This window comes from Saprolegnia diclina, assembly GCF_000281045.1.
Source record: "Saprolegnia diclina VS20 unplaced genomic scaffold supercont1.28, whole genome shotgun sequence".
Lineage (NCBI taxonomy): Eukaryota > Oomycota > Saprolegniomycetes > Saprolegniales > Saprolegniaceae > Saprolegnia > Saprolegnia diclina.
Window position 1 is genome coordinate 255,443 of NW_008246095.1, and position 23,006 is coordinate 278,448.

The 23,006-nt window shown below is 58.1% G+C and overlaps 13 protein-coding genes across 16 annotated transcripts; 7 read left to right on the plus strand and 6 right to left on the minus strand.

The window, feature by feature from the left end:
• Positions 1–94: 94 nt before the first annotated feature.
• On the plus strand, positions 95–1,314 carry SDRG_08951. Of its 2 annotated transcripts, XM_008614855.1 has the most exons (6): positions 95–187; positions 265–593; positions 640–699; positions 742–921; positions 969–1,118; positions 1,167–1,314. In XM_008614855.1, exons 2-6 carry the CDS (start codon positions 360–362, stop codon positions 1,260–1,262), a joined length of 720 nt encoding a protein of 239 aa, XP_008613077.1. In that variant the 5' UTR covers positions 95–187; positions 265–359; the 3' UTR covers positions 1,263–1,314. The 2 variants fall into 2 exon arrangements, with proteins under 2 accessions (XP_008613077.1, XP_008613076.1); XM_008614854.1 differs by having other exon boundaries at positions 95–593.
• A 438-nt stretch (positions 1,315–1,752) lies between these two features.
• On the plus strand, positions 1,753–3,422 carry SDRG_08952 (hypothetical protein; the record flags this gene model as incomplete). Its single annotated transcript, XM_008614856.1, has 8 exons — positions 1,753–1,844; positions 1,887–2,028; positions 2,072–2,184; positions 2,234–2,282; positions 2,326–2,411; positions 2,461–3,082; positions 3,134–3,286; positions 3,339–3,422. The coding sequence occupies 8 exons, from the start codon at positions 1,753–1,755 to the stop codon at positions 3,420–3,422; spliced, it is 1,341 nt and encodes a 446-aa protein (XP_008613078.1).
• Positions 3,423–3,442: 20 nt separating this feature from the next.
• SDRG_08953 (hypothetical protein) lies at positions 3,443–6,466 on the minus strand (the record flags this gene model as incomplete). Its single annotated transcript, XM_008614857.1, has 11 exons — positions 3,443–3,517; positions 3,571–3,687; positions 3,732–3,830; positions 3,875–4,040; positions 4,094–4,833; positions 4,880–5,140; positions 5,192–5,407; positions 5,460–5,974; positions 6,037–6,250; positions 6,296–6,403; positions 6,449–6,466. 11 exons carry the CDS (start codon positions 6,464–6,466, stop codon positions 3,443–3,445), a joined length of 2,529 nt encoding a protein of 842 aa, XP_008613079.1.
• Positions 6,467–6,732: 266 nt separating this feature from the next.
• On the minus strand, positions 6,733–7,433 carry SDRG_08954 (hypothetical protein). The gene is made up of 2 exons (XM_008614858.1): positions 6,954–7,433; positions 6,733–6,901 (listed from the first exon to the last, which is right to left on the minus strand). Exons 1-2 carry the CDS (start codon positions 7,409–7,411, stop codon positions 6,760–6,762), a joined length of 600 nt encoding a protein of 199 aa, XP_008613080.1. The 5' UTR covers positions 7,412–7,433; the 3' UTR covers positions 6,733–6,759.
• Positions 7,434–7,533: 100 nt separating this feature from the next.
• On the plus strand, positions 7,534–9,646 carry SDRG_08955 (hypothetical protein). The gene is made up of 5 exons (XM_008614859.1): positions 7,534–7,802; positions 7,844–8,303; positions 8,355–8,463; positions 8,514–8,657; positions 8,708–9,646. Exons 1-5 carry the CDS (start codon positions 7,547–7,549, stop codon positions 9,548–9,550), a joined length of 1,812 nt encoding a protein of 603 aa, XP_008613081.1. The 5' UTR covers positions 7,534–7,546; the 3' UTR covers positions 9,551–9,646.
• A 5-nt stretch (positions 9,647–9,651) lies between these two features.
• SDRG_08956 (hypothetical protein) lies at positions 9,652–11,178 on the minus strand (the record flags this gene model as incomplete). The annotated part of the gene is made up of 1 exon (XM_008614860.1): positions 9,652–11,178. The coding sequence occupies one exon, from the start codon at positions 11,176–11,178 to the stop codon at positions 9,652–9,654; it is 1,527 nt and encodes a 508-aa protein (XP_008613082.1).
• A 689-nt stretch (positions 11,179–11,867) lies between these two features.
• On the plus strand, positions 11,868–13,410 carry SDRG_08957 (hypothetical protein; the record flags this gene model as incomplete). Its single annotated transcript, XM_008614861.1, has 5 exons — positions 11,868–12,093; positions 12,137–12,219; positions 12,266–12,352; positions 12,396–12,485; positions 12,532–13,410. 5 exons carry the CDS (start codon positions 11,868–11,870, stop codon positions 13,408–13,410), a joined length of 1,365 nt encoding a protein of 454 aa, XP_008613083.1.
• Positions 13,411–13,444: 34 nt separating this feature from the next.
• On the plus strand, positions 13,445–14,332 carry SDRG_08958 (hypothetical protein). Its single transcript, XM_008614862.1, has 3 exons — positions 13,445–13,611; positions 13,655–13,747; positions 13,790–14,332. The coding sequence occupies exons 1-3, from the start codon at positions 13,462–13,464 to the stop codon at positions 14,270–14,272; spliced, it is 726 nt and encodes a 241-aa protein (XP_008613084.1). The 5' UTR covers positions 13,445–13,461; the 3' UTR covers positions 14,273–14,332.
• Positions 14,298–14,841, minus strand: SDRG_08959 (hypothetical protein; the record flags this gene model as incomplete). Its single annotated transcript, XM_008614863.1, has 5 exons — positions 14,298–14,354; positions 14,404–14,570; positions 14,621–14,685; positions 14,735–14,775; positions 14,827–14,841. 5 exons carry the CDS (start codon positions 14,839–14,841, stop codon positions 14,298–14,300), a joined length of 345 nt encoding a protein of 114 aa, XP_008613085.1.
• A 587-nt stretch (positions 14,842–15,428) lies between these two features.
• On the plus strand, positions 15,429–19,374 carry SDRG_08960 (hypothetical protein; the record flags this gene model as incomplete). The annotated part of the gene is made up of 19 exons (XM_008614864.1): positions 15,429–15,832; positions 15,879–15,945; positions 15,997–16,113; positions 16,157–16,308; positions 16,356–16,606; positions 16,650–16,759; positions 16,805–16,957; positions 17,008–17,075; positions 17,128–17,384; positions 17,432–17,629; positions 17,680–17,781; positions 17,832–17,906; positions 17,951–18,045; positions 18,094–18,153; positions 18,198–18,293; positions 18,338–18,438; positions 18,483–18,696; positions 18,743–18,889; positions 18,932–19,374. The coding sequence occupies 19 exons, from the start codon at positions 15,429–15,431 to the stop codon at positions 19,304–19,306; spliced, it is 3,042 nt and encodes a 1,013-aa protein (XP_008613086.1). The 3' UTR covers positions 19,307–19,374.
• SDRG_08961 (hypothetical protein) lies at positions 19,350–20,268 on the minus strand. The gene is made up of 2 exons (XM_008614865.1): positions 19,519–20,268; positions 19,350–19,466 (listed from the first exon to the last, which is right to left on the minus strand). The coding sequence occupies exons 1-2, from the start codon at positions 20,210–20,212 to the stop codon at positions 19,399–19,401; spliced, it is 762 nt and encodes a 253-aa protein (XP_008613087.1). The 5' UTR covers positions 20,213–20,268; the 3' UTR covers positions 19,350–19,398.
• Positions 20,269–20,460: 192 nt separating this feature from the next.
• SDRG_08962 lies at positions 20,461–21,254 on the plus strand. 2 transcript variants are annotated; one of them, XM_008614866.1, is made up of 4 exons: positions 20,468–20,644; positions 20,699–20,763; positions 20,814–21,059; positions 21,129–21,254. In XM_008614866.1, exons 1-3 carry the CDS (start codon positions 20,522–20,524, stop codon positions 21,034–21,036), a joined length of 411 nt encoding a protein of 136 aa, XP_008613088.1. In that variant the 5' UTR covers positions 20,468–20,521; the 3' UTR covers positions 21,037–21,059; positions 21,129–21,254. The 2 variants fall into 2 exon arrangements, with proteins under 2 accessions (XP_008613089.1, XP_008613088.1); XM_008614867.1 differs by lacking the exon at positions 21,129–21,254 and having other exon boundaries at positions 20,461–20,644; positions 20,814–21,120.
• On the minus strand, positions 20,953–22,920 carry SDRG_08963 (the record flags this gene model as incomplete). 2 transcript variants are annotated; one of them, XM_008614868.1, is made up of 8 exons in its annotated part: positions 22,599–22,920; positions 22,496–22,553; positions 22,263–22,448; positions 21,946–22,202; positions 21,730–21,889; positions 21,339–21,679; positions 21,237–21,290; positions 20,953–21,191 (listed from the first exon to the last, which is right to left on the minus strand). In XM_008614868.1, the coding sequence occupies exons 1-8, from the start codon at positions 22,799–22,801 to the stop codon at positions 21,095–21,097; spliced, it is 1,356 nt and encodes a 451-aa protein (XP_008613090.1). In that variant the 5' UTR covers positions 22,802–22,920. The 2 variants fall into 2 exon arrangements, with proteins under 2 accessions (XP_008613090.1, XP_008613091.1); XM_008614869.1 differs by lacking the exon at positions 22,599–22,920 and having other exon boundaries at positions 21,095–21,191; positions 22,496–22,534.
• Positions 22,921–23,006: the final 86 nt, after the last annotated feature.

Consider the following 23,006-nt stretch of genomic DNA (forward strand, 5'->3'; position numbering starts at 1 on the left):
ACTTGATATTGCCTTTAGCAACATTTCTAAACATGGCATATGCCGAAATCACCATCGTACCCTGTACTACATACAAGTATTTGCATAGCCACGACACCGTTGGCACGTTTATCTACCCAAAGCGCTTCCTAGTGTAGCAAAGAATATGTGCATGCTGCCAACCTCCCGTGCCCGACAGCGTTGCTCGGTACGCAAGATGGACGCGGCGTTGCATCGCTCGGATTCGGCACGTACCGCATTCTCAATCCTCTCCAAACTCGATAGAATATACGGTGCAAGAGGTAGCTCGCCAAACCTGGCGTTGAAGTCGGGCGCATCTTTTATCCAGCCGAGGTGACGGGCAGGAACGCTACAGCAGCATGAGCAGCGCCCACCAGAAGCACCAGCGCTACATCATCCGGCGCTTCCCGCCCTTCGTGGATGACGACATGATCCTACGCCACGAGCGTCTCCGCCTGCTCATCGTCTTCATCTGGGCGCTCCTCATTTTCGCAGTGACGGTACTTGGGGCGCTCACGTGCGACTACTTTCTACAGGAGCCTCTCTTCTACTTTACGGTGCTTATGGTGCTCTTTGTCGTGGCGCGGGCCATTGTACGTCGCATCGACCAGCCGCTGCCTTTCATGCCCTTATCTGTAGTACCGATATACGCACGAATGGCCCGAAGGCCTCCGCATGCGCTGGAGCTATTGGCACGAGGTGTGTCCAATGGCAGCGGCCTCGCGGTTCCATTCCAAGTAGATTGAACTGTCCATGGCAACGTACCGCCTCAAGATCTTGGGCTACTACCACCGCAAGATCGACCGCCATCTCGGCCGCTTTCCGCGCGATGCGACCTCGGAAGCGCAAATGCGGCGATACTACCACCTTCGCGGCGTCGTGCTCTCGCTCCTCTTTGCGACGGCCTATGGCATCTTTGCCGTACGTCCATGATGCCGATTTCTGGGCTGGTCACGGCTCGCGTCTAGATTCTCTTGGCCGTGTGCGATGAAAATGCGTACACGCAAGTGCTTCTTCTCTACGTGCTCGCTGTCGCGTCGGTGTGTGTGTTGTACCGACTGGCCAAGCTGCACTTGATCGAGCTGCCGCAAGTGCTCGTGCTCTACCAGCGCCCCGAGGTAAGAATTCGATCCAGCGTTTACCAAGGCCTCATGCTAGCTGCCTAGTTTGCAGCTGATATGCTCTTTGCGGACGACGAGCGCATTCCGTTTGCACAGCCCGTCGCCACGTACGAGACAACGTCGCGGGCAACACGAGTGTAATAATATGTTGCTAAATACAAAGGGTCGAGTTCTATACGTTTACATACACAGAGCGTCGAGTGCTGGATCAAGGTTCCATGCCCAGGGCCTTGTCGCATCTCCTCTTCGGCGAGCTTCTTCAACTAGAGACTAGAAGCGTGAGGTCGGAGCCCATTCTGCCGCGAAATATCTTGCTCACATGGAGATTCCAACCATCGCGGGCGTTCATTGGCTGAAATAGCCGATGTACAGCGATATGATTGGCACGAGCATGGAAATATCAGATGATTGCTGGTTCTTGTCGGTGCCGACAGAAGTCGTCGCGACGTTGAGTGCAGCGCGCTTTACACTAGACAAAGCACGCAAGTATCGGTCTGTGGATTCTCGACGCAAGGCGCCGTGGAGGTGGAGACCCGTCTTGAAAGGACCTCGGCCATTTCCGGCAATTATATGGCTCTTGCTATTTTGACCAATCCGGTGCCGTATAATTTTCGACTAGAACCTCGAGCCGATGGAGGCTTGCCGGCAGATCGCGCGCGTCCGACCCGAGTGGGCCGCCGAGTGCGAGGGCCTCCTCTCTGCGTACATGGCACAGTGCGGCAGGTAGAGAGGACGCACATGCTTCCGGTCCCAGTGCTTGCGTAGACGCCTCTCGGCGGCGGAGCAGGACGAGTTTGTCGTCGACCAGTTCCTCTATGCAGACGTGCGCCTCTCATGCGAGCCGTGCCTGCCGCCGAACGTCTGCGCCCTCAATGGCGTCTCACTCGCGGGTCGATTCTTCTTGCAGGTAAAAGAACGCTTTGGGCGATATGGGCTCATGCGAAAGACAGGTCGTCGACGTGGCCAACGTTGGCGCTGGACAGGAGCAGCGCCTTGAAGACACACCCAATCGGCTTCTCAAGATGTGCTTGACCGATGGCGCCCAAATGATCTATGGCATCGAGTACGAACGACGACTCTGATGCAACATGCGACGCTGCCTTGTATGGTAGACATGCGCCATTGCGGAGCTTGAGCACGAAAACACCCTCCGGCACCAAGGTACACGAGCAATGACGCAAGCGATGCAATCACTCGCGCGTAGGTGATCGTCCAGAACGCAGACGTGCGCCATGGTCTGCTCATGCTGCGGTCGATTGACGTCCTTGGGCAGAGCTTCAACCCGACGTTGTGCGTCCCCACAGCAGCTCCGTCCCTTTGTCTCACGCCTTGCGACTAGAGAGCAGCCACTTGAAGGTGCAGATCCAACAAGCGCTGCTATCGTCCCCGCGGTATCGCCATCGAACCACTCTCGCCCGCCCGCCGCGGCCCCACGTGCGCCAGCACCAACGAGAGCAAACTTCTCTTCTGCCCCCATGCAACCACCTGCCCCTATGCAGCCTCCTGCCCGTATGCAACCTCCTGCCCCTGCGCTCCACGCACCACCACCCACCCGAGCTCCGGCGACATCGATCCCTGCGCCAGGAACGCACGTCGTGCCACCGGTCCGCGCGCCGTCGCCAGAGCCCATTGACGTCGATCTCTCGGACGAAGAGCGAACGACGGACCCGGCAATTCGACACCTCTTTTACGGACCGTCGACCAGCATGCCGCCCCGCCAACGCCCTCCCGTTGGGCCTCATGTCCTCGCGCCGCCCGTTCCGGCGCGGTCCGACCCATACCTTCCGTTCACGTACCTCTCGAGCATTGAAGCGCAGATCGCGGCGGCGACTTCCCCCGTCACGTTTTATCTGAGAGCATTCGTCAAGTCAGTGGCAGCCTTTGCGTACGCGAGCGGCTACGACCTCAAGGTCTACGTTGAAGACGGCACGCGTACGCTTCTCGTGGCGGTGGCCCCCGCGGTATGTCTGTCGATCGCGTCTGGATGGCACGTGTTGAGGGTGGAGCGCTAGTTTGTCGAGCAGCTCATGGGGGTGTCGTGCGCTGAGTTCAAGCACGCCATGACCGTCGACTTGCCAAAGGGCGCTGCGTGGGTCCAGAACATGCAGCTGCGACTGCAATCACTCGAAGGCATCATGAGTGTTCGGTTTCGGCCCGGCAGCATGGTACTACTCCAACATTGATTCTTGCCCGGCGCTGAAAATGACGACTGCGTAGCCGCAGGTAGAGACGTGCCAAGACTACAGTGCGGTGGCGGCGCACGCATTGCGGGCTCGGGTAGCGTCATTACAAGCTCGATAAATAGAGTCCATGGAGGCTATCTATGCTGCTGTTTTCGCGGATGGCAGCGCGGCCTCGCTCTCGAGTCGCACAAAGATCTTGGCCGTATCGAGCTCCTACACGACCGTGTCCATGCTCGCAGTTTGAACCAAAGTATCGAATGCGCTACCTGCATGAGTCGTGTGTACAGTTCGTCGGCGTTGAACGCCAGTTGCTTGTTGGCTTGTCGGCGGCGGTACGATATTGAGATTTGGAGCATGAACGCATTCTGCTCGTCGTACTCGAGCTACGAGTCGGTTCAACGATCTTGATCGCAGCCACAAAGTGCACCTGCACGGTAGGCACGGATCCGCCCCACTCCTTTTTGAACTTTTCATTCCACACCACCTTGGCAATGCGGATGTTGCCGTCATAGTTGTGCGATTCGTCCTAATGCGATAGATGAGGTTAGGAATTGGACACGTGCCGCGCACCGAGATGTTTTTGGTGCGAAGGAACGTCGCAAGGTTCTTCATGTCGATGGGCACTTGGCGCGTCATGCGGATCGAGACGACGCCTTGGGACCGGTACGTGAACGCCTTGAGCGCATAAAGCAAGAGGCCGGCAACGCCCGCCCAAAAGAGAAGACTGAGCACAAACCTAAGCCAAGCATATATACATTGAGGTGCCAAAGTCGATCAAGGTCCATGTACCAGAGACCGGGCGACTGAAACACGAGCGGATTGAGAAACGAGAGCGCCCACGCTTGGCCTTGGAGCGTCCAGTCGCCCGTGAGTCGATCTAAAATATCGAACGCAAGCGTGCCCGAGAGGATCACTTGAATGAGCTGCAGCGTCGTCGCGGACCGCTCGTTGATGGCCTGGAGCTCGCACAGCGACCGCATGTGATATCGAATGGCTTCGTGCTGCTTGAATATTTTCTCCTCGCTGCAAATGGCGCTCATTTCATTGAGCACGTCGAGCTCATGGCGCGCGCCAAGCATGTTTTTCTCGAGGTCCTTGACGCGGCGCTTGAGCTGGGCTGAGAGACTGCCCAGTTGGAGGCGCTCGTACAAGCTCCGGCCGGCCTGCTCGGGCGGCTCGGATGGAATCTCAGCTTCGTCGAGCGACTCGCGCAAAAAGCCAAGGGTTTCTTCCAGCAAAATCACTTGTTTCGAGAGAACCGCGAGCCGGTTGCGAATCTCGGTGAGCCGATTCGGGTCGCGGTCTGCGACTTCGAGCATTCCACGGACTGTCTTCATGTCGTCGACGACGATAAACATGCGCGCAAAAAAGTTTTGCGTAAAGAGGTTCATGCTCTCGTACTCGAGGAACGAGCACAGAAGCGGCTCGTGATGGCGCGAGTTGGGACCTGCAATGAGGAGCCCGTACGCACCAAAGATGAGCGTGTCGTGTTCGCTAATGTCATAGGCTGCGCGGGTGTCCCCAATGACCTATTCCCGATTCTTACAGTGCGAGGAAAATTCCGAACGTGTCTACCTGCTTGAGCTCATTTTCGTACTCGCCCTTGTCCATGTACTCTTCCGCCGTCAAATGCGGTGTGATCTCATTCGCGATAATGAGGTTGATCTTGTCACGGTGCGCCGCTTCGTTCATAAAGATGAGCTCGAGGAGGCTGCGCTGGTACGCCGAGAGAACCGAGTCGACGATCTTGGACGAATCTTGCTGCACGTCGACGAGCAAGCGCGAGAGATGGTCCAGCGAAATGTTGTCTTTGATGCGATCCATGATAGCTTCAACCTAGCGCCATGCATACAGAGACTTGCACGAGAAGCGATTAGAAGGAAGTACCTGCATGCCGTAAAAGCACGAGCCCGACGCGGTGAGCGAGCACCCAAACGTCTCGACTTGTACAATGCCCGGTGGCTCGGGGAAATGAATGTCGGCTTCAAAGTTGACGTGGTTTGTCAGCGAGTAGTCGAGCACATTGACGGACGTCAAGCCCGGGTCGACGCTGATTTGCGTGCCGGTCGACTCGGTGTCGACGACGGCGGTAAAGAAGCCCCCCTGTGCACCGATTGTTTCGTGTAACTATGTGTAGTGAGAGCATGATTTGTACCTGAACGCGCTCGGTCGACCCGAGATTGCAGTTGAGCTGCACGACTTGGTTGGCGCCAAATGGGATAAACTCTGCGACAATGAGCGAAACCGAGTTTAACGTGATGATCTCGTCCAGTTGGTCGCGAATGCTCGAGTCGCTCAAGCCACACTCGTGCGCGCGATGGGCGTTACTGAGCGTGGGGCGGCCGCCGCGGCGCAAGCACTGGGGCACATACGCCGAGGAGACGTACGAGACGTCCTCGGTTTCCGTCACCGACGAGACGCGTCGGTATCCGCTGACGTCGTCGTTGAGCCAGTACTCGTCCCCGTCCCACTCGACGCGCAGGAGGTTGCGAGTGCCGGGGGCATATGCCATCTCGTGGACGGGCGATTTGTCTGCGCGGCCGAGCTTGGCGATGAGCTCGAGGCCTTTTTCCGAGATTTGGTAGCACGTCACGGGCTGGTACGTCTTGGACGAGAGCTTGAGACCATTCAAGAGCTCTTCTTCGCGCAGAAAATCAATGTCCGACTTGCCTACATGGAGGGATGCAGCATGATGATCATGTCATATGCATAGGAAGGATGGTGCGATGGACCTTCTTGGGAGATGTTGAAGTACTTGCGCTTGCTCTCGACGAGCTCGGACGCTGGCGCGTAGTCGTAGTCGAGCGCCTTGGAGACAATGGCTTCGTACAACAGCACGAGAAGCGCGGGCTTGCGGATCCACTCTTCCTTGTCCGTCGCGAGAACTGCCGGCTTGCTGTAGAGCGAGATCATGTACAAGAGACGGTTTTGGTTCTCCGTGAGACCCTACGACCATGTTCATAGGGCAGAAGGAAGCTGCGGCGGAGGTACCGTGTCTTCCTCCATCGTCTCGCTCTCATCGTCGTCGTCGTCGTCGATCGCTTCGGCTTTGGCCAGCTCTTCCTTGGCCTCTTCGTCGACATCAACATCGGTCTTCTCCTGCGCATGATGGTCATGAGCGCTCGAGGAGCATGAAGCGTCTACCTCGTCCTTCTTGGCCATCGCACCGACCGTTGCAATGCGACTGCTTGCGCTCGTTTCGTCCGGTTACAGCTGCCTTGAAATCGGCATCCGGTTTCACAATTCGGCATGAATGTGCCACATATAGGAATTTTGCCCAGGAATCGGCAAGGACGCATACGTCACGGAGCCCCGTGTGGCGACGAGCAACAGTGATCGAGCAAGACTCTGTATCTCTCACTGCTGTTCCATCATACACTGTTCCAAGGGTCGGCTGCGGTGGTGTCGGTGCTTCAACAGCTTGGACGCCGGGAGATGAGAAGCCTGCATTTAGATTAGTAGTCCTTCTTGGCCATTGGCAACAGACTTGTGCGACATAGGATATCAGCAAGCATCACGCGCTGCTCGTCTTGCACGTGAAACTCAAACTCATACTCGTGAAAGGCCTTGACGTAGTTGCACTCGTTGTAGCCGAGCCTACAGCGTCCATCGTGAGACTAGGTTGCATGGTCATGGGCCAAATACGTACTTGCGGAAGAGGCCCAAGGACGCTTCGTTCGTCTCGTTGATCTTGGAGTAGAAACGATGAACGTTCATCTTCTCGACGGCGTACGCCATCATCAAGAGCACGGCTTCCTTCCCAAGACCGAGCCCGCGCTTGGAGGCTTCGGCGATCATGATGTCAATCTCGCAGTTGGCCGGATCTTCATCGTCGTTGAAGAAGAGGTTGACGTCGCCTGCCATCGAGGCTTCGTCTTCGTCGCGGACGTCGTCATTGCCATGGTCGTGGACGATAAAGGTCGCCTTCGTCGGGTCCTCGCGCCACGTCACCTGCATCTCTTGCTCTTCCGGCAGCGACAGCGGCTCGGACGCGGTCATCTCTAGCAGCCACGGATCCTTCATCCACTCGTGGTACTTGACCACATGCCAGGCCGAGTACGGGACGAGGCGGACGCGGTCGCCCTGCAGCTTGACCTCCAGTCGCATGGCACGATTACGATTATGCCAAGTCTGTGGTACCGGTATACGGACGCGTCCGGTTCTTTTAATCGTTCTTTTACTTGGCGCGGCGTTCTTTTTCGAAGCGGTCGTGTCTTTTTCAGTTGCAATTCCGATCCTCGCATGCGAGCCTTGGAGGTCGCCGAGACCCCGCGCTCGCCACGTCATCGACGACCAGCGGACGACGCAGCGACCCAGCAGCCCAAGAGTCTGCCGAGCACAGAGCCTCGCCAAGGTCGTCCACCGTCCGAGCGCCGGACGGCCTCGAAGCGGCTGCCCCGCGTGCTCATGCTGCTCTTGGAGCATGGGTGGGTGTCGCCGGACGATATGCTCTACAGCGTCCTTTTGGCCAGCCCGCGGCAATACCATCGCCTCCAAGGTAGACGAAGCACGTACCACAATGAGCTCGACAGTGGCTAGGTGGCATTGACCCGTCGCTTCGGGCCTCGTGGTGGCTATACCACGCACGGCGTCAGCGTGCGCTGTTGCCGCAAGACAAAAGCGTGTACGCGCACGAGCTATTGCATGGCAATGCGAATGTTCTCTTGACGCTGGCGCACACGGGTCAAGACGGCGAGATCCGACGGGACATTCCGCGGACGTTTCCCCAGGAGCCGTACTTTGAGACGACCTCGGAGACAGTCCGCCCAGGGCATGTGCACTTGGCCAACATCCTCAAGGCGCTCGCGCTTCGCTTTCCGTCCATCGGGTACTGCCAAGGCATGAACTATGTCGTGGGGAAGCTCCTGCTCGTCTTGCGTAATGACCGTGCCACGGAAGGCGACCTCACGCGCGACGACGAAGCAGTCGTGTTTTGGACCGTCGCCGGGGCCATCGAGCAGCACGATTTGCAGTCGCTTTGGGCTCCATCCATGCCAGGGTACGCGATAAACGTACGCATGTCGTATCATCATCGAACGTTCTGCATTAGGCTGCGCCGCCATATCTATGCGCTACAGACGCTCCTGGAGCGCCAACTCCCACAGCTCTTCTTGCACTTGCGTGCGATTGGCATGCACGCCGGGTACTTTGCAACGCAGGTACGACGGGGTCCGCAGCGCTAGGGTATCCACTTGTACGATGCTGCTAGTGGTTTGCTACGCTCTTTGCGCGCCTTGTCTCGCTCGACGCGTTTGCGTGCGTCTGGAACCGCTTCCTCGTCGACGGCGCCAAGCTCCTCTTCCGCATCGCGCTTGTCGCGCTGGCGGAAATGCAAGTCGACCTTCTCTCCCTCGTACATGCATTCCATCGCACAGTCCATGACCACAACACTGGTGTACGTAGGACATGGAAGGCGCGAGTACCTACTTTGTGCGGCACCCCAAAGCACGAGTCGGGGCGCTCGACGGTGCGTCGCTTCTTGAGCGCACAGTGCGCTACAAGGTGACGCGTCGCGGCCTCGACGAGATTGAGACCCAGCGCAAGCTGTCGTTTCTGCATCATCGCCTCATGCGCAGTCATGGGTCGTCGCTCGACGCTGACATCTTTTACCCCGAGCTCGACGGGCGCCCCGAGGACCCGCCGTCGGTCTTGGAGCCGATTCGGCGGCAAGTCGCAAGCTACGAGCATATCGTCGCCAACGACATTGCGGTGTTTCGGCTCAAGATTGAGCAGCTTCAGAAGGCGCTCGAGAAGGCCACGCAGACGCTCGTACGTGCGACGCGCTCCTTTATGGACGCAGCGTACCGCGTCGACGAGCTCAGCGAATGGCACGACCGGCTCGAGCACCAAGTGCGGACGCTGTACCCTGGCGTGTACCGTACGACGGCGGCATCGCCCGGCTGGTACCTTCGCATGCTCGGGTGTTTTGAGCACCCGCATGTACTCCTGAACGAAGATGACGAAACGAGCACCAACGAGGCACTCGACCGGACGTATTTTCGCACCAAGCTCGAGAGCCTTGGCCGTGATCTCGCCCATGCCAAAGCCGCGTGGGCGGTCGCCAGTGACGCACTGCGCTGGGCGCAGCTCGACGTCGACGAGCGCGCCTTGTACAAGACCAAGCTCGTCGAGCAGTTTTGGTCGGTGCTGCGGCGCAACGAGAGCGACAAGTCGGCGCTATTGCACACGCTGTTTCACCACGTCGATCAGAAAGAGACAAGCGACCGACTTGACAACGCCACATGACTTTCTGCAGTTAAAACTCACGGGGCAATGCGACATATAAGTATCTAAGCTCCTAAACTAGTTTGCGCAACTCACATCGTGCAAACGATCGCGCCGAGCGTTTACTCTTCGTCGGCGTACTGGGCTTCGTCGTCGACGATCTCCGACTCGAACTCGGCGGCGACCGGCGCGCCAATGCCAGGGCCCCACGCGCTGTCCGACGACTCGAACGTCGCGGCGCCCGAGAGCGACGGGAACGCACCCTGGTCAAACGCACCGTTGCCCTTCTTGTTGGCCTTCTTCTTGGGCGACGACGGGGCAACCGCAGGCGCATCCGCGCGCACCGTCTGGACCTTGAACCACTCGTTCTTGGCCTTGATGGCCGTGATCGACTCTTCGACGTTCGAGACGAGCGCCGGCGGCGTCAAGCCGAGCGAGGCGAACGACTGGATCTGGGCAATCGGCAAGACGAGCTTCGTCTCCTTCTTGGCCTTCTTGCCGGCACCGCCCTTCTTGGTCGACTTCTTGACCGAGAAGAACTCTTCGTCGTCACGCTTGAGCGGCTTCATGCCATCGAGCTCGACAGCGGCCGTCGTTGCGGTGGGCTTGGCAGCGACCGCGGCCGCGAGTTCCTTCGCAAACGTCTTTTCGAGAAAGACAACGAGCGCCTGCGCCATGTCCACCTCGTCCTGGTACGGGTGGATCTTGGCCATCTCGGCCTCGTACTCGGCGACCTTGGCGTCGTACTCGGCCTTGCGGGCCGCATCCTCGGCCTCACGCGCAGCCTTCTTGGCCTCACGCGCAGCGCGGACACCCTCGTAGTACAAGTCGTTGTCCTTCTTGAACTGGTCACGGAGCGCGCGGATCTCGGAAAAGACCTCGTCGACGCGGGACTTCAAGCCCTTCTTCTCCTCGAGGAGCGTCGGGAAGAGGTCGCGGCCGCCAACGTCGCTGTCGGCGCGGATCGCGTCCATAACCGCCTTCTGCTTGTTGAAGTCTTCTGTGACAGCCTCGATCTCGGCGGACTTGGCCTTCATGGCGGCGCGGATGTCATCCATCGACGCGTTGAAGTCGGCGTCCTTGCCCTGCTGCGCGGCAAACTTGGCCACGCTCTTCTTGGCGAGCTGGAGGCTCTCAATCTCCTTGATGAGGTTCTTCTCGGCCGTGAGCGACATGGACTTGGTGTGCTGGTCCGTCTCGAGCTGGCGAATGCGGTCCTCAATCTCCTTGACCGTCTTGTACGGCAGCTGGCTCTGGAGCGACTTCTGCGACTCGCGGTAGTTGTCCTTGGCGCCCTTGGCCTTCTCAAAGTCGATCTTGAGCTGGTTGCGCTCCGTGTGGAGCTGCTTCTTCTTCTCGCTGAGCTCGTTGTAGATGACCTTGGCGGCCTTCATCTTTTCCGAGAAGCCCGAGCGGCCTTCCTTGATCTCATCGAGCTCGTGCGAGATCGCCTTCATGCGGTCGAGCTTCGTCTTCTTCTCGACCTCGAGGGCCGCGACGGCCGCATCCAAGACCGCCTTGTCCGGCTTGGGGACGATGATCTTCGGGGCCGCGATGGGCGCTTCGTGCTCGATGTCAGCCATTGGTTCGAATATGGTTTGTGAAGTTGCCGCAGTTTGCTGACGTCGCGCCACCTTTTTTAATTTCATACAAACTGCAAAGTCGTTTAATAAACCCACTTTGCCTTTGTTTCGCCCACATAGACACTTACCTTTATCCGGACACACATACACAGCCCAAGTACACGATGAAACGCCCGCGTCGGGGATCCGGATAGAAAATTCAAGAAGTCAACGCCACGTGGTGCAATTTGGCGCCAAGAAGTGTAGCGACGCCGCTAGGAATGCTCACAACGTAGACTTTAGAGAACAGACACACTAGTGCTTTACGACACTACATACCGAGTAGGACCAGAAGAAGCGACTTGTGTAGATGCGGCGGGCATGGCCCCTCTCAAACGAGACAGTCTGTCTACCGCACCTAAGTAAGGTGTGCAATGCAAGAAGCGAACACGAGAGCAAAGCTCTGAGCATGGGGTGATGGAGATGACGATGACGAGAAGTAGAATATATGGATTGGCATGTGTGAAAGTACGCGCTAGTTCGATACTAGTACTAGTAGCGCGAATGTCCTCGATGTCTGCGTGTTGCTGCTGCTTCGGGGATAAGATCTCGAATGATATTCCCCATCACATTGGACATGTCTTCTGCTCTGATATTGGAACCGACGCAACGAAACTGCCCTTGGTGTCTTGAGCTCTAAGGCCACAAATCCATCAAGGGCGGCAAAACCGTGGCCAGCATGAGACGCCGAAAATAGGCCGACGTGGTTTTCGTCCATGCCGTCCACGTCGCCGACACGCTATGGCGCCCTCGCGAGTGTCTTCAAGGAGGAGTTCAGTACACACGTGATCCACGATCTGCATTTGGATCAGACGGCGCTCCCCGTGTCGCCCCGGCCGTGCTCCCCGCGCTTGAGCCGCCGCTTCCGTGCCAAGTCGGAGACGGAGCTCGTCGCGGACGAACTTTCGCTTCGCGACAGCGTCAGCAGCGATACGACCACAGGTCATTTTTCCATGCCTCTCTGTTTACACTGCAATCGTTGCAGGGCGATGGACCAAGGACGAGCAAGATGCGTTTGTCCAAGGACTCAACCAGTACGGCAAAGACTGGAAGAAGGTCGCTGGCTTGGTGCGTGCGCCGCATCTGCGCGGTCATGGCACACAAGATGACGTAGATACCGACGCGAACGCTCATGCAGATTCGCACGCATGCACAAAAGTTCTTTAAGAAGCTCGAGAAAGATCAGCAATCGAGTGCCATGGTACTTGATCTCCAATCTCTTGCGACGCAATTCCGTGCCGTAGAGCAACGCCGACTTTGACGATTTGATTTTGAAAGAGTCTCGCTGGAACGTCGTCGGTGACGCACTGCTCGTCGATTTTGACGCCGTCACGGTACGCATGAGGATTCAGTGTCGCCGAATGCGAGAGCTGTGCATAGCCCAAGAAACCCATCGTTGGCGAGCGACGGCACCGATCGGGCAGCGTCCCAAGCCCCGACGCCAACGGACGCCGCGACTCGGACCCACGCCACGGTCTTGTCAAGGGCAAAGTGAGTAAACTGTCCATTGAGACGGGGCCACCAGCGCCGCACAAGCGGTCGGGGCGCTGGACCAAAGAAGAGGAAGAGTACGCCAACCATCTCATTCGCGAGTTTGACCATGGCGTGCTGCCGCTACCGGACGGGATCTTGCTTCGCGTCTTCCTCGCCAAGACGCTGCAATGCGACCCGATGCGGATTTCCAAAAAGTTTGCCGGCGTCTTGCCCAAGTCCAAGCAAACGTACCTTCGTGATACCGCCGCGCTCCACAACATGTCGGACGCCGACCGCATGCAAAGGCGACGCGACCTCGCGGTGCTCGAGCGCCGCTTCTTGGTGGCGACCGGTCAAGTGACGCCGCCATTGGCCTCCACCGTAGAAGAGGAAAGCGAGGACGACGACGAGGAAGACGACAGCGTTCTCGATGACGCAGCACTCGACTATCTCATGGCACAGCACATGACACCACCCGCGGACGAGGCGAGCGTCGTGCCCCTCGTGTGCTCGCCGCCAGCGCTCGGGAACCGGCGAAATAGCATTGAAAACTGCGAGCGCCGCCTGCAAATCGACATCGAAGACCTTGCAACGATCAAGATGACCGAGATGCGCACGATTGAGACCACGTCCGTGCCGCTCTACTCGCCGATCCGGCACGGCTATTACATGCTGTCGCCCATGCACCGGTCGCTCTCGCAGGCTATCACAAGTCCCCACGCGATGCTATACCCGCTCGACAGCGATCTCTGGTCCATCTTGCAAAACGACGAGGATACCTTGTAACGTTCAGCCTCGTGAATAATCAAAGATACACCACTGCCAACGTCGTTGCCCATGAGCCAGCACGAAGCGTGTGATGATCGCCTTGTCATCTGCAGTCCCATGGCGGACGAGGAGCCGGCGCGCGTGGACGTGGATACTGCTGCCATCTTTGCCAGTCTCTACCGCGAGCATGGCTGTACCATCGCCAAGGCCATCTCTCGGGTACGCCTCGCGAGTCTGCGTAGGCCGTCAGCTGTCGACACAGGCGGAACGCGAGGCCAATGGGTATCCGTCAACGACGCTCACGTACGGTGAGATCGATTTCGAGCCCTTTCGCTCGCTGTTGGAGCTGCTGAAGGTACGCTCTTCGCGCATTGCACTTCGCATGCACTGTGCTTAGACCAACCACGACGTCTTGACCAAGCCCGGGGGCACGTTTCTCGATGTGGGCTGCGGCACGGGGCGACCGCTCTTTGCAGCCGCCCTTCTGCACGACTTTGACGCAGTCGTCGGGTATGAGATCCTCGCCACCCTCGCGTCGACGGCGCAGACGATCCATGGTCTCTGGCAGCACGAGAAGAAGGCGCTCAACGCGCTCAAGAAGCGGACGCGCTTTGTGATTGGCCACGAGGACGCGACGCAGGTCGAGTGGCCAATCGCCGACGTCATCTTCTGCAACGCCACGTGCTTTGACGAGCGTCTCATGCTCTTGCTCACCAAGCAAGCGCTCTTGTACCTCAAGAAGGGCGGGGTCATAATGACTGCGACCAAGCAACTCTGCCTCGACGACGACCACGCCCCCGTGCTCGGCCTCGTCCAGAAATTCAAGATGCAGCAAAGCTGGGGCATGTCAACCGTGTACATTTACAAACGCGTCGGGTAGCCTTGCCCATTGGATGCGAATGGGCTTAAAAGTCGTCGTCGTCATCGTCTTCTTCGTCCGAGAAATACGTCCTTCTCTTCATCTATACGATGGAGCATGAGCACGAGAGACGACCGGAAGCAGAAGCATACCGTGACTTTGGTGCGCTGCTGCTCTTCCGCAGCACCCGTGCGGTTCAAGAGCTCAATGAACTTGGGCTCGTCAATTTGGCCCGGCAGCTGGCCGCGCTGCGCCATTTGGATGATCAAATCTTCCAGCGCGTGCGCCTTCTCGGGCTTGACGATAGCAATGCGGTTCACTACCCAGAAGACCACTCAGTCAGGACCTTGCGGCTGCGTAGGTACATACGGCGCTCCTTGGCCGCGGGCGTCATGAGGCTCGTGAGAATCTGCTTCTTCATCTCTTCGTTCTCCCTACGCACCACGAACGTTCATGCATGGCGCAGGAAGCTCATGCACCTACTGCTTGCGCATCTGCTCCGCTTGCATCTGCTCCATGGACTTCTACGCAGGTCGTTGCATGAGCCCTTCTCCATGCCATTGTCGTCGTCGTACTCCTCCCGCCTGCATATTGGACTCGCTGGCACTTCTCGAAATGAATGACGTTGCTTTGCAGTCTAATTAAATAATACACGTCGCGTCCAAACCGCGTTCAAGCCATACAAAGACCAAATCAAGATCCAAGAATAAAATAAACCAACCCGACGTCGGTAGAATTTCCTTGGCGCCCTTGCCCATCCTCACGCCGAGGGGCTAGACACGACGCGACAGCGTCTGGGACGAGAGGTCGACGTCCTGGCGTCTGGCGATCTCTGCTATAATTAAGAGTTATTGCCAAAGCTCAAGCCTGCCCCGAATCCGAGTCTTTTCGCGTGGGTTTGGCTGAAAATTGGACTTAAGACTTAAGCAATACTAGTACTAGTACAGCGCATACAAACCACGCTCGCATCGTCGTCTGCTGCGGTAGTGCGACGATATATGACCTGCCCAGTACTTGTCGACCGGTGGAGCGAGGTGGCGAGGACTGGATGCCAGGCGTGCGTGGCTCGCATGACGAGCGAAAAAATGCGTCGTCGGCCATATTTGCGTCGACGCAATACTTTCGAATGCGACAGCATTTGCGTCGACTGAAACCGCGGGGGTTTCAGTAAAAAGACATGGCGTCGCCGCTCCAGCGCTCCGAGAGCGTCGGCGAGAGCGCGGGGCTCCTCTCGCCTGCGCGCAAGAGCTTTGCGAGCAAGATTCCTCGGCGCAAAGAAGCGATCGCGGCCGCCAAGCAGCTCGCGGCCAGCGACAACCAGGCGGACGAGCAGCTCGCAGACGAGCCCAGTGACGGTGGCAACAACAATGGGCCAAGAAAGGTCGACCGGCACCAAGCGTTCATCAAAGAGCTGGAGGAGAAGAAGCGCAAGGAAAAGGAGGCCGAGGCGGCCGAGGCTGACCGGCAGCGAAAGCTCCGGCTCAAGCTGCGCAAGAGCATTCTACAGCGCGCCGCTGCGGTGCGCGCCGTCGAGCCGACGCCTAAGGAAGAGACACCGGAAGAGACGCCAGCGCCATTCACGTCCGTAGAAGCTTCGCTCTCTGTGGCTCATGCTGCCGACGCGTAGCGAAGAGTCGCCAGAAGAGAAGAAGGCGCGGACAGCAGCGCAGAAGAAGCTCTTGCTCAAGCAGCAAGTACGCCCTCTGCTTGCTTCCAACCCAGGGGCTGCATACACTATGCTCTAGGCTGTTTTGGAGGCGCTCCAAGCCAAGAAGCGAAAGGAGCAAGTCGATGAAGAGGCCGAGCGCCAAAAGTCGACCAAGAAGAAGGAGGCGGCGCGCAAGGCCGCGTTGGGCACGCAGGTCGACACGGTCTTTAGATGACTCGTATGCATCATGTCGATAGGAGGTATCGAGTCGCATGCAGGATGCGCTCGAGAAGTTCAACTCGTCCGTGGCGATGGCGGCCGCTGGCAGTGCCGTCGCCGCGGTCCGGCTCAAGAAGGACAAGGACGACGAACCCAAAGAGGTGTTGACACCCGAAGAAATGGAGCGGCGGTACAGTAGCCTTCGCTCAGTGACACGAGCAGACCCATGCCTGCTAGTCTGCAGCAGCAGGAAGCGATCAAGAAGAAACAAGTCGAATACTTGAGCAAGCTCGCGGACGAGCGCAAGCAGAAGCAGCTTGACGACGAAGAAAAGAAGGAGCTCCTCGAGAAGAAGCGGCAAAAGGTGCGCGAGGAAGCGCTGCAGCGACACGAAGCGGCCAAGTTGGCGGCCGCTGAGAAAGCCGCGGCGGCACCACAGGTCGTAGCCGAGCCCGAAGTCGAAGAGAAGCCCAAGGTCAACGTCGAAGGTACGACTTTGTATTCGCACGCAAGATACCTCAGGGTGTGTAGCGATGGTGTCGCGATTGAGCAAGCTCAAGCCCACTGAGGCGCAGCTCGTGCCGGAAGCCAAGGACTTTGCATCCTGGAAGAAGCGCAACGGTGTGTCACCCGACACCAAGGTGAGTGGATGCGACGTTGACGCAAGCGACTCGAACGACGCCTAGGTGTTTTGCCTCACGGGGTGGTATCCCGTCATCAAAGAGACACTTGAAACCCGCGGGTGGTTCCACAACGTGGACCGCAACAGTCCATATTTCGACCTCAAGTGGGCGCTCAAGTCGGATGACCTCAAGAACGTCAAACTCAACGAGGACCAGGTACCCTCTCGACGAACCGTCCATATCTTACCAGAGTATGGATGCATTAGCTCGTGAACCATTTTATGCAAAACACGGCGATTACAACCAAAGTGGGCCTGCTCCACAACCTTCGCAAGTCGGACGACACCGCCTTCGTTTCCGACATTGACACATACTCCATATTGTAGCATTACATGGTTTCTCAGCGAAGACATCGACTCGTTCTTTCCGCGTGCGTATGACCTCAACGAACCGTCCGACATGCAAGCGTACATACAAGACTACCGCTACATCCACGCCGAAGGCATGCTCAAGCGCCTCCACGCCGCCTACAAAACATCATCCGCGCCCGTAAACCTTGGCGTGCTCGACGTGCTCCTCTCGGTCTGTCGAAAGCGCACCGAGATCCTTCCCGACGATGTCTTGGATAATGCCGATGCCTGCGGTCTCATGTCATCTTTACACCAGATAATGACCTCAAATGGCGCATAGGCATCGAGCCCGTGGTCACGGACCTGCAGTGGGAGGTGCTCACGCGCTGTTCGCCAACGTCGCCGAGTGCGATCCGCGGGTCGTTCCAGTTTGTCAAGCCCGCTGTTGTACTCGACCCGAACGCGCCCGCGACCGAAATGACCCCCAGCGAGCAGCGCGAGGATGCTCGGCTCGTCAAGAAGCAAGAAAAGTACCTCGGTACGGCGCAGACATCACGTCTGTCGGTGCGAATGCCTTGCGGTATGTAGAGGCGGCGTTTGCCAAGGAGAAAGTGCGTCTCAACGCGCTCTTGGGCCAAGTGGAGGTATTGTCGCCCGAGACCGTCGCCGTGGTGCAGTCCCTCTACGATGGTGCGGCAGGATTCATTCGTTGGACATGGTTTTTCAACGAGCGCGCGTAGAACTCGCATCGCTTTGCCCGCAATTTCACTTGAACGGCGCCGACTGCAAGAACGTTTGGATCGTCAAGCCTGCGGGTTAGCTCCTCGCGTGTATGAAGCAAAATGCGATAGTTGCATAGGAATGTCGCGGGGCCGCGGCATTCGGGTCTTCAACCAACTGCACGAGCTGCTTGCATACGCTGACGTCGAGAACCACAAGGAGTGTCAATGGATCGTACGTACCTAAGCGCGTATGTCTTCTTCGTCTCAGCGGATCGAGTAGGTTCAAAAGTACATTGAGAATCCGCTCTTGGTGTGCAACCGCAAATTTGACATTCGCCAGGTTCCGTCTCTCCCGTTCATGTCGAGGTCGTCACACTTCGGTAGTGGGTCTTTGTCACGTCGTGGAACCCGCTCACGGTGTGGTTTTACATGGACTGCTACCTCCGGTTCAGCTCGGAAGAGTACCAAGTCGACGACCTCGTACAGGCGAAGGCGCCCACTTGTGTTCTGATCGAACGGCGTAGAGCGACCAATATGTGCATTTGACCAACAACTCGATCCAAAAGTTTGGTGACAACTTTTACAAGGCGTACTCGACCGAAGACGGCTCGATGACGGTCGAAGGGTACGTTGCCGATAAAAGTATGTATTTGCTCACGAGTCGACTAGCAACATGTGGCACTCGGACGACTTGCAAGCGTACTTGACCAAGCGGTATGGCCTCGACGCCGCGACGGGCCAAAGCATTTGGCTCGCCCATATCCAGCCGCGCATGAAGCAGATCGTGTCGTGGTCGCTTCAGTGCGTGCAAGACACGGTGCACCACCGCAAGAACTCGTGCGAGCTGTACGGCTACGACTTTATGATCGACGACCAGTTCAAGGTGCTCCAAGCGGTCAATATGCGCGTCTCGCCCAACGACCTCGTAGCCATGGCTCATCGAGGTCAACAGCAGCCCTGCGTGCGACTACAGCACGCCGATCACCAAGCGGTACGTCGAGACGGGTCTCCAAGACATTCTCAAGGTCATGCTCGACGTGCGCGAGTACGATATGGCCAAGCGTCGCAACAGCCAAGTACGTAAAATGCTCTTGGTATGTATACCGTTACCCACGTAGACCAAGATGTCCAAGCCCGACACGGGGCGCTGGGAGAACATTGTCAAAGCCGAGTTCATTGCAAAGCCCCTCTCGTCGTTTGGCGGCTCGGATTTCGAAGTGCGCGGGAAGAAGCTCTCCAAGAAGAGCCAGCGGGCCATCAACCAAGCGTGCTTGGCCCGCGCATCGGCGATGGCAGACGAGGCAGTACCGAGTGAAGAGGCAGCAGCCCCCGAGAGCGGCGAGCCGACGACGAAGGAAGATTTGGGCGACGTTGTGGACGAGCCGGCGGACGACAGACCCGCCATGCCCAACGAAAACGAGATCAACAACGATCGTATAGAGTCGGGTCCGACCCCACACGACTTGCCGCCCGAGCTCGACGAGCTACTATAGAGGTTTATCCACTGCGTACATGCCACCGCCTCGAGCGCCGCGGTGGTCGCTGTAAAATGAATCAAGCGTATATTAGATATATAGTTGAGGCCTCACTGAAGGAGCTTGATGCAGCCGTTGAGAATGCCCTTGGCGCTCTTGACGACAATTCGACCTGTTGCTACGATAGGATAATATCCCATTAGATGGATGCATCGTCAAGAGAAGTGTACTGTTGAGCGCAGCGACGCCACCGGGAAACGCCGAGAGGAGAAAGTACCCAAGCGTAATGAGCTGGAGCGATGCGCTGAGAATCACGTAGACGTAGCTGCCCATGATAAGGCATGCGTAGAGGGTCGTAACGAGCGAGCTCAAATACAACGTCGTCAGTAGCAAGTGCGTGGGCTGCACGAGCGAGAGACAGTAGCTCCTCCAGCCTCGCAGCGCTGCGATCGCCGAGAGCGCAAGCACACTACCAAGCGAGAAGCTCAGCGCAAACTTGGACGGACGGATAAGCAGGAGCGGCAAGAAGAGCGAGGCCATGCCAAAGAAGAGGCCCGAGAGCAAGATGAGCATGACGAACGTTTTGAAGCGCTGCGGATAGCTCTTCATGGCCTCCATTTGCGCTGGCGACATGGTCGACGAGCTCTTGCTCTTGATGTTGCCCCAGAGCGACTGCAGCGCGGCTTGTGGCGTCAAGAGCGGCGACACGTCGCTGCCCTCGCCGCCCTCGAGGTCGGGCTCCGAGCCGACGGTGCTGGCCTCGGACGCCGTTGGCGTCGCTGGCGCTTGGAGGTTCGTCATGATGTTCTGCCCCCAAGATGAGAGCGACGAGAAGGACTTGGAGAGGGCGGCGGCTGCGGGCGACGACGCGGCTGGCCCGGCGCCCCACTGCGCTCGCACGCTTGCTGCAGAGACCTCGACCATCGCGAACTGAATTGTCGCGGTATCCGGATGTGTGCGCTATTTCGGCCCTTCCCACGCCACGTGGGAAATTCGAAATCCCACATTCAACGCGACGCGTTTTAGGTTAAACGAGTAAAACGGAATGCCACGCTAATAGCCAGGCTCTACACGGTGTGGGGCGGCGCTTGCATCAGTATATGTTACGTTTTTCAGATTGACGGCTTTAACCGGTGCGTATAATAGAAAAATGACAATATAACTTGTTTCTAACAGTGTCGAACACCGCAGAGCGGATTGTTACGACGGCAAATCCAAAGGTGCCAAGGTGCGATGGCGGACCAAGTGACAACGATGATGGACGGGCTCCATGTGGCCCAAGACCCGGCGGCGGCGGACGGCGCGCGGATCATCAACTTTAGCAGCAAGTTTGTCGACCAAGCCTTCAACGTGCAGGTAGGCACTCTGTCGTGATGCTAGTACAGCGCGTTGACCCTGGCATTGTGGCAGCTCTGGCTTCTGGAGCACGCGTGCTTTGTGTGGATCGGGTTGACCAGCGACGCAGCCGCGCTTGGGTGCGACGCTTGCTTCTACTTGGCTCGTTGGACTCACAGGACCGGATTAGCTCGCTCTCGACCGCCATCAAGACTCCGTACGACCCGTTCCCGCTCGCCGCGAGTCTCCTCGGCGGCCCCGGCGACGAGGCCGAAGCGCAGATTGCACAGCGCCTCGTGCTCAAGACGAAGAAGCAAGTCTTTGTGAGCTGCAATCTCCCGGACGACCCCGAACTCGCTGCGTTCGTGGAGCGTGCCATCTTGGCGCGACTGCGCGACGAAGCGTTCGTGTAATAACCTTCCCAATCCCGTCCACTGTATACTGTTCTTTGCAGACGCGTTACAGGCTCGTCTAATGCAGAGCAAACTCATGCTGGCCATCGTAGTGGCTCGCCTTGACGGCGTCCGACGCGTGGCAGGCTTCGCAAAGGTCGTAGTCAAAGCACGTCCTAGAGACACCAGCGTTAAACGTGCCATGCAGCATGGCGTCCTACGTGCACGAGTAGCGCGGGGCTTCTTCGCAGTCGACTTCCTCGGCGCAACCGTCGCTACGACAGATGCATGAGGCGACAACACGACGTCCACTGTGTCTCTACCACTGGAAATAGTCGTCGACGAGCGGCCCCTTCTCGTCGTCGTCCTCGTCGTCGCTCCAGTAGCACGCATCCGTACCAAAGCAATAGACATTGGGTTCGTGGTGGTGGGGCGACCCCGCCACCGTCGCTGCCTCGTCGTTCGTCGTCGCCATGGCGTGGTGCAAATATTCGACGACTGTGTCACAGGCGCCGAGAAGCTCCACGTCAAAGCCATCCGTGCCCCGCGCAATGACCGACTCCATGTTGATGAGCAGCTGCGGCACGTCGCGCGGCAAGTAGGCGGGGATGTCCGAGACCGGCGACACTTGCAAGGACGTGCCAATCACAATGAGAAGGTCGACCTACGAGTTGTGGTTGCAGCTCAGTGCTGGCTGTGTGGTCAATGGCATACCTTGGGTGCGTCCATGGCCAGTGACTCACGAATCGAAGGCGCAAGCGCTTGCCCAAAAAAGGTAATGTCGGGCTTCATGACACCGCCGCAGTCGCAGCGCGGAATCGCATTCGCCGCTACGACCTCGGACAAGCGCAGCGTAGACGTCGGCGCGTTCTTCCTAGGCACAGCACAATGTCATCAGTAACGACGACAAGGACATAGGAATGGTAGTACCCGCACAGCATGCAGGACGCGGTGGCGAGGGACCCGTGGCAGGCGACGACGTTCGGGACACCGGCATCCGCCTCGAGCCCGTCAATGTTCTGAGAGTAGACGCGGAGGAGCTTCTTGGCGTCATGGAGCTCGCGCAGAAAGCGGTGCGTGCGCGACGGTGTATACGTGCCATTGAAAAAGTCCATGGCAAAATGGAAGAATGGGGACGGGTCGGAGCGGAAGAAATCAATGTCAAAGAGCGCTTCCGGTTCGGGCAGCTACGGGATTCCCAGGCGCCATGAGCAACCAAGTCGATGGAAGCGAGAATGACGATGTACGTTGAGACCCATCTTTTGGATGATGGTGTAAATGCCATTCTCGGAGCGAAAGTCGGGGATGCCACACGACACGCTGATGCCGGCGCCAACGAGCACGACAATGTTCGTGGCTTCGCGCAGCAGTCGCACCGCGTCGTCGAGCGACGTGGCATTCGGCAGCCGGTAGCGCGGGCCGCGGGGCAAGCACTAGGTCGCACAATTGGTCCTCGGCGAGGATGGCAGGCGCGTAGTACCTTGGCGCAGAGCGCTGTTGCGCTCGGGTCACGCTTCATGGCGCACACGCGGTGAAACCTAATTCGGCACGTCAGCATCGAGCATCTTAGCGCGGCGACGCACGGGCTGTCGCAGTTGACGCAGGGTACGACGTCACCGGGCTCGTGGCACCACACGCAGACAGGCGGCCGCTTCTTGGTTGCCATTGCTTGCTTGGGACTCTCGACGTCCGGGATCAATTGGCCCGTGTTGAGGACGGCGTAGTCGCTATCGCGCTTGACGCCTCTCGGCAGCCGCTCGCGCTCGCCCGTCGTCCCGTCGCTCATCTTGATTGGTACCCACGGCCAAGGTCCCAGCGACGTTTAAACATGGGTAAAACACGATGTCGACACACATCAGAGTCCGCGTTGGACCGTATTCGTTCGTTCCTGAATGCAGGTAGGAGCTGCATGCACTCTGCTGCGTTTGCACTTGCTCAACGTACGCAACTCCCGGAAGGCAGCTGCTGTGGTCCAACGTACCAAGCCTCTA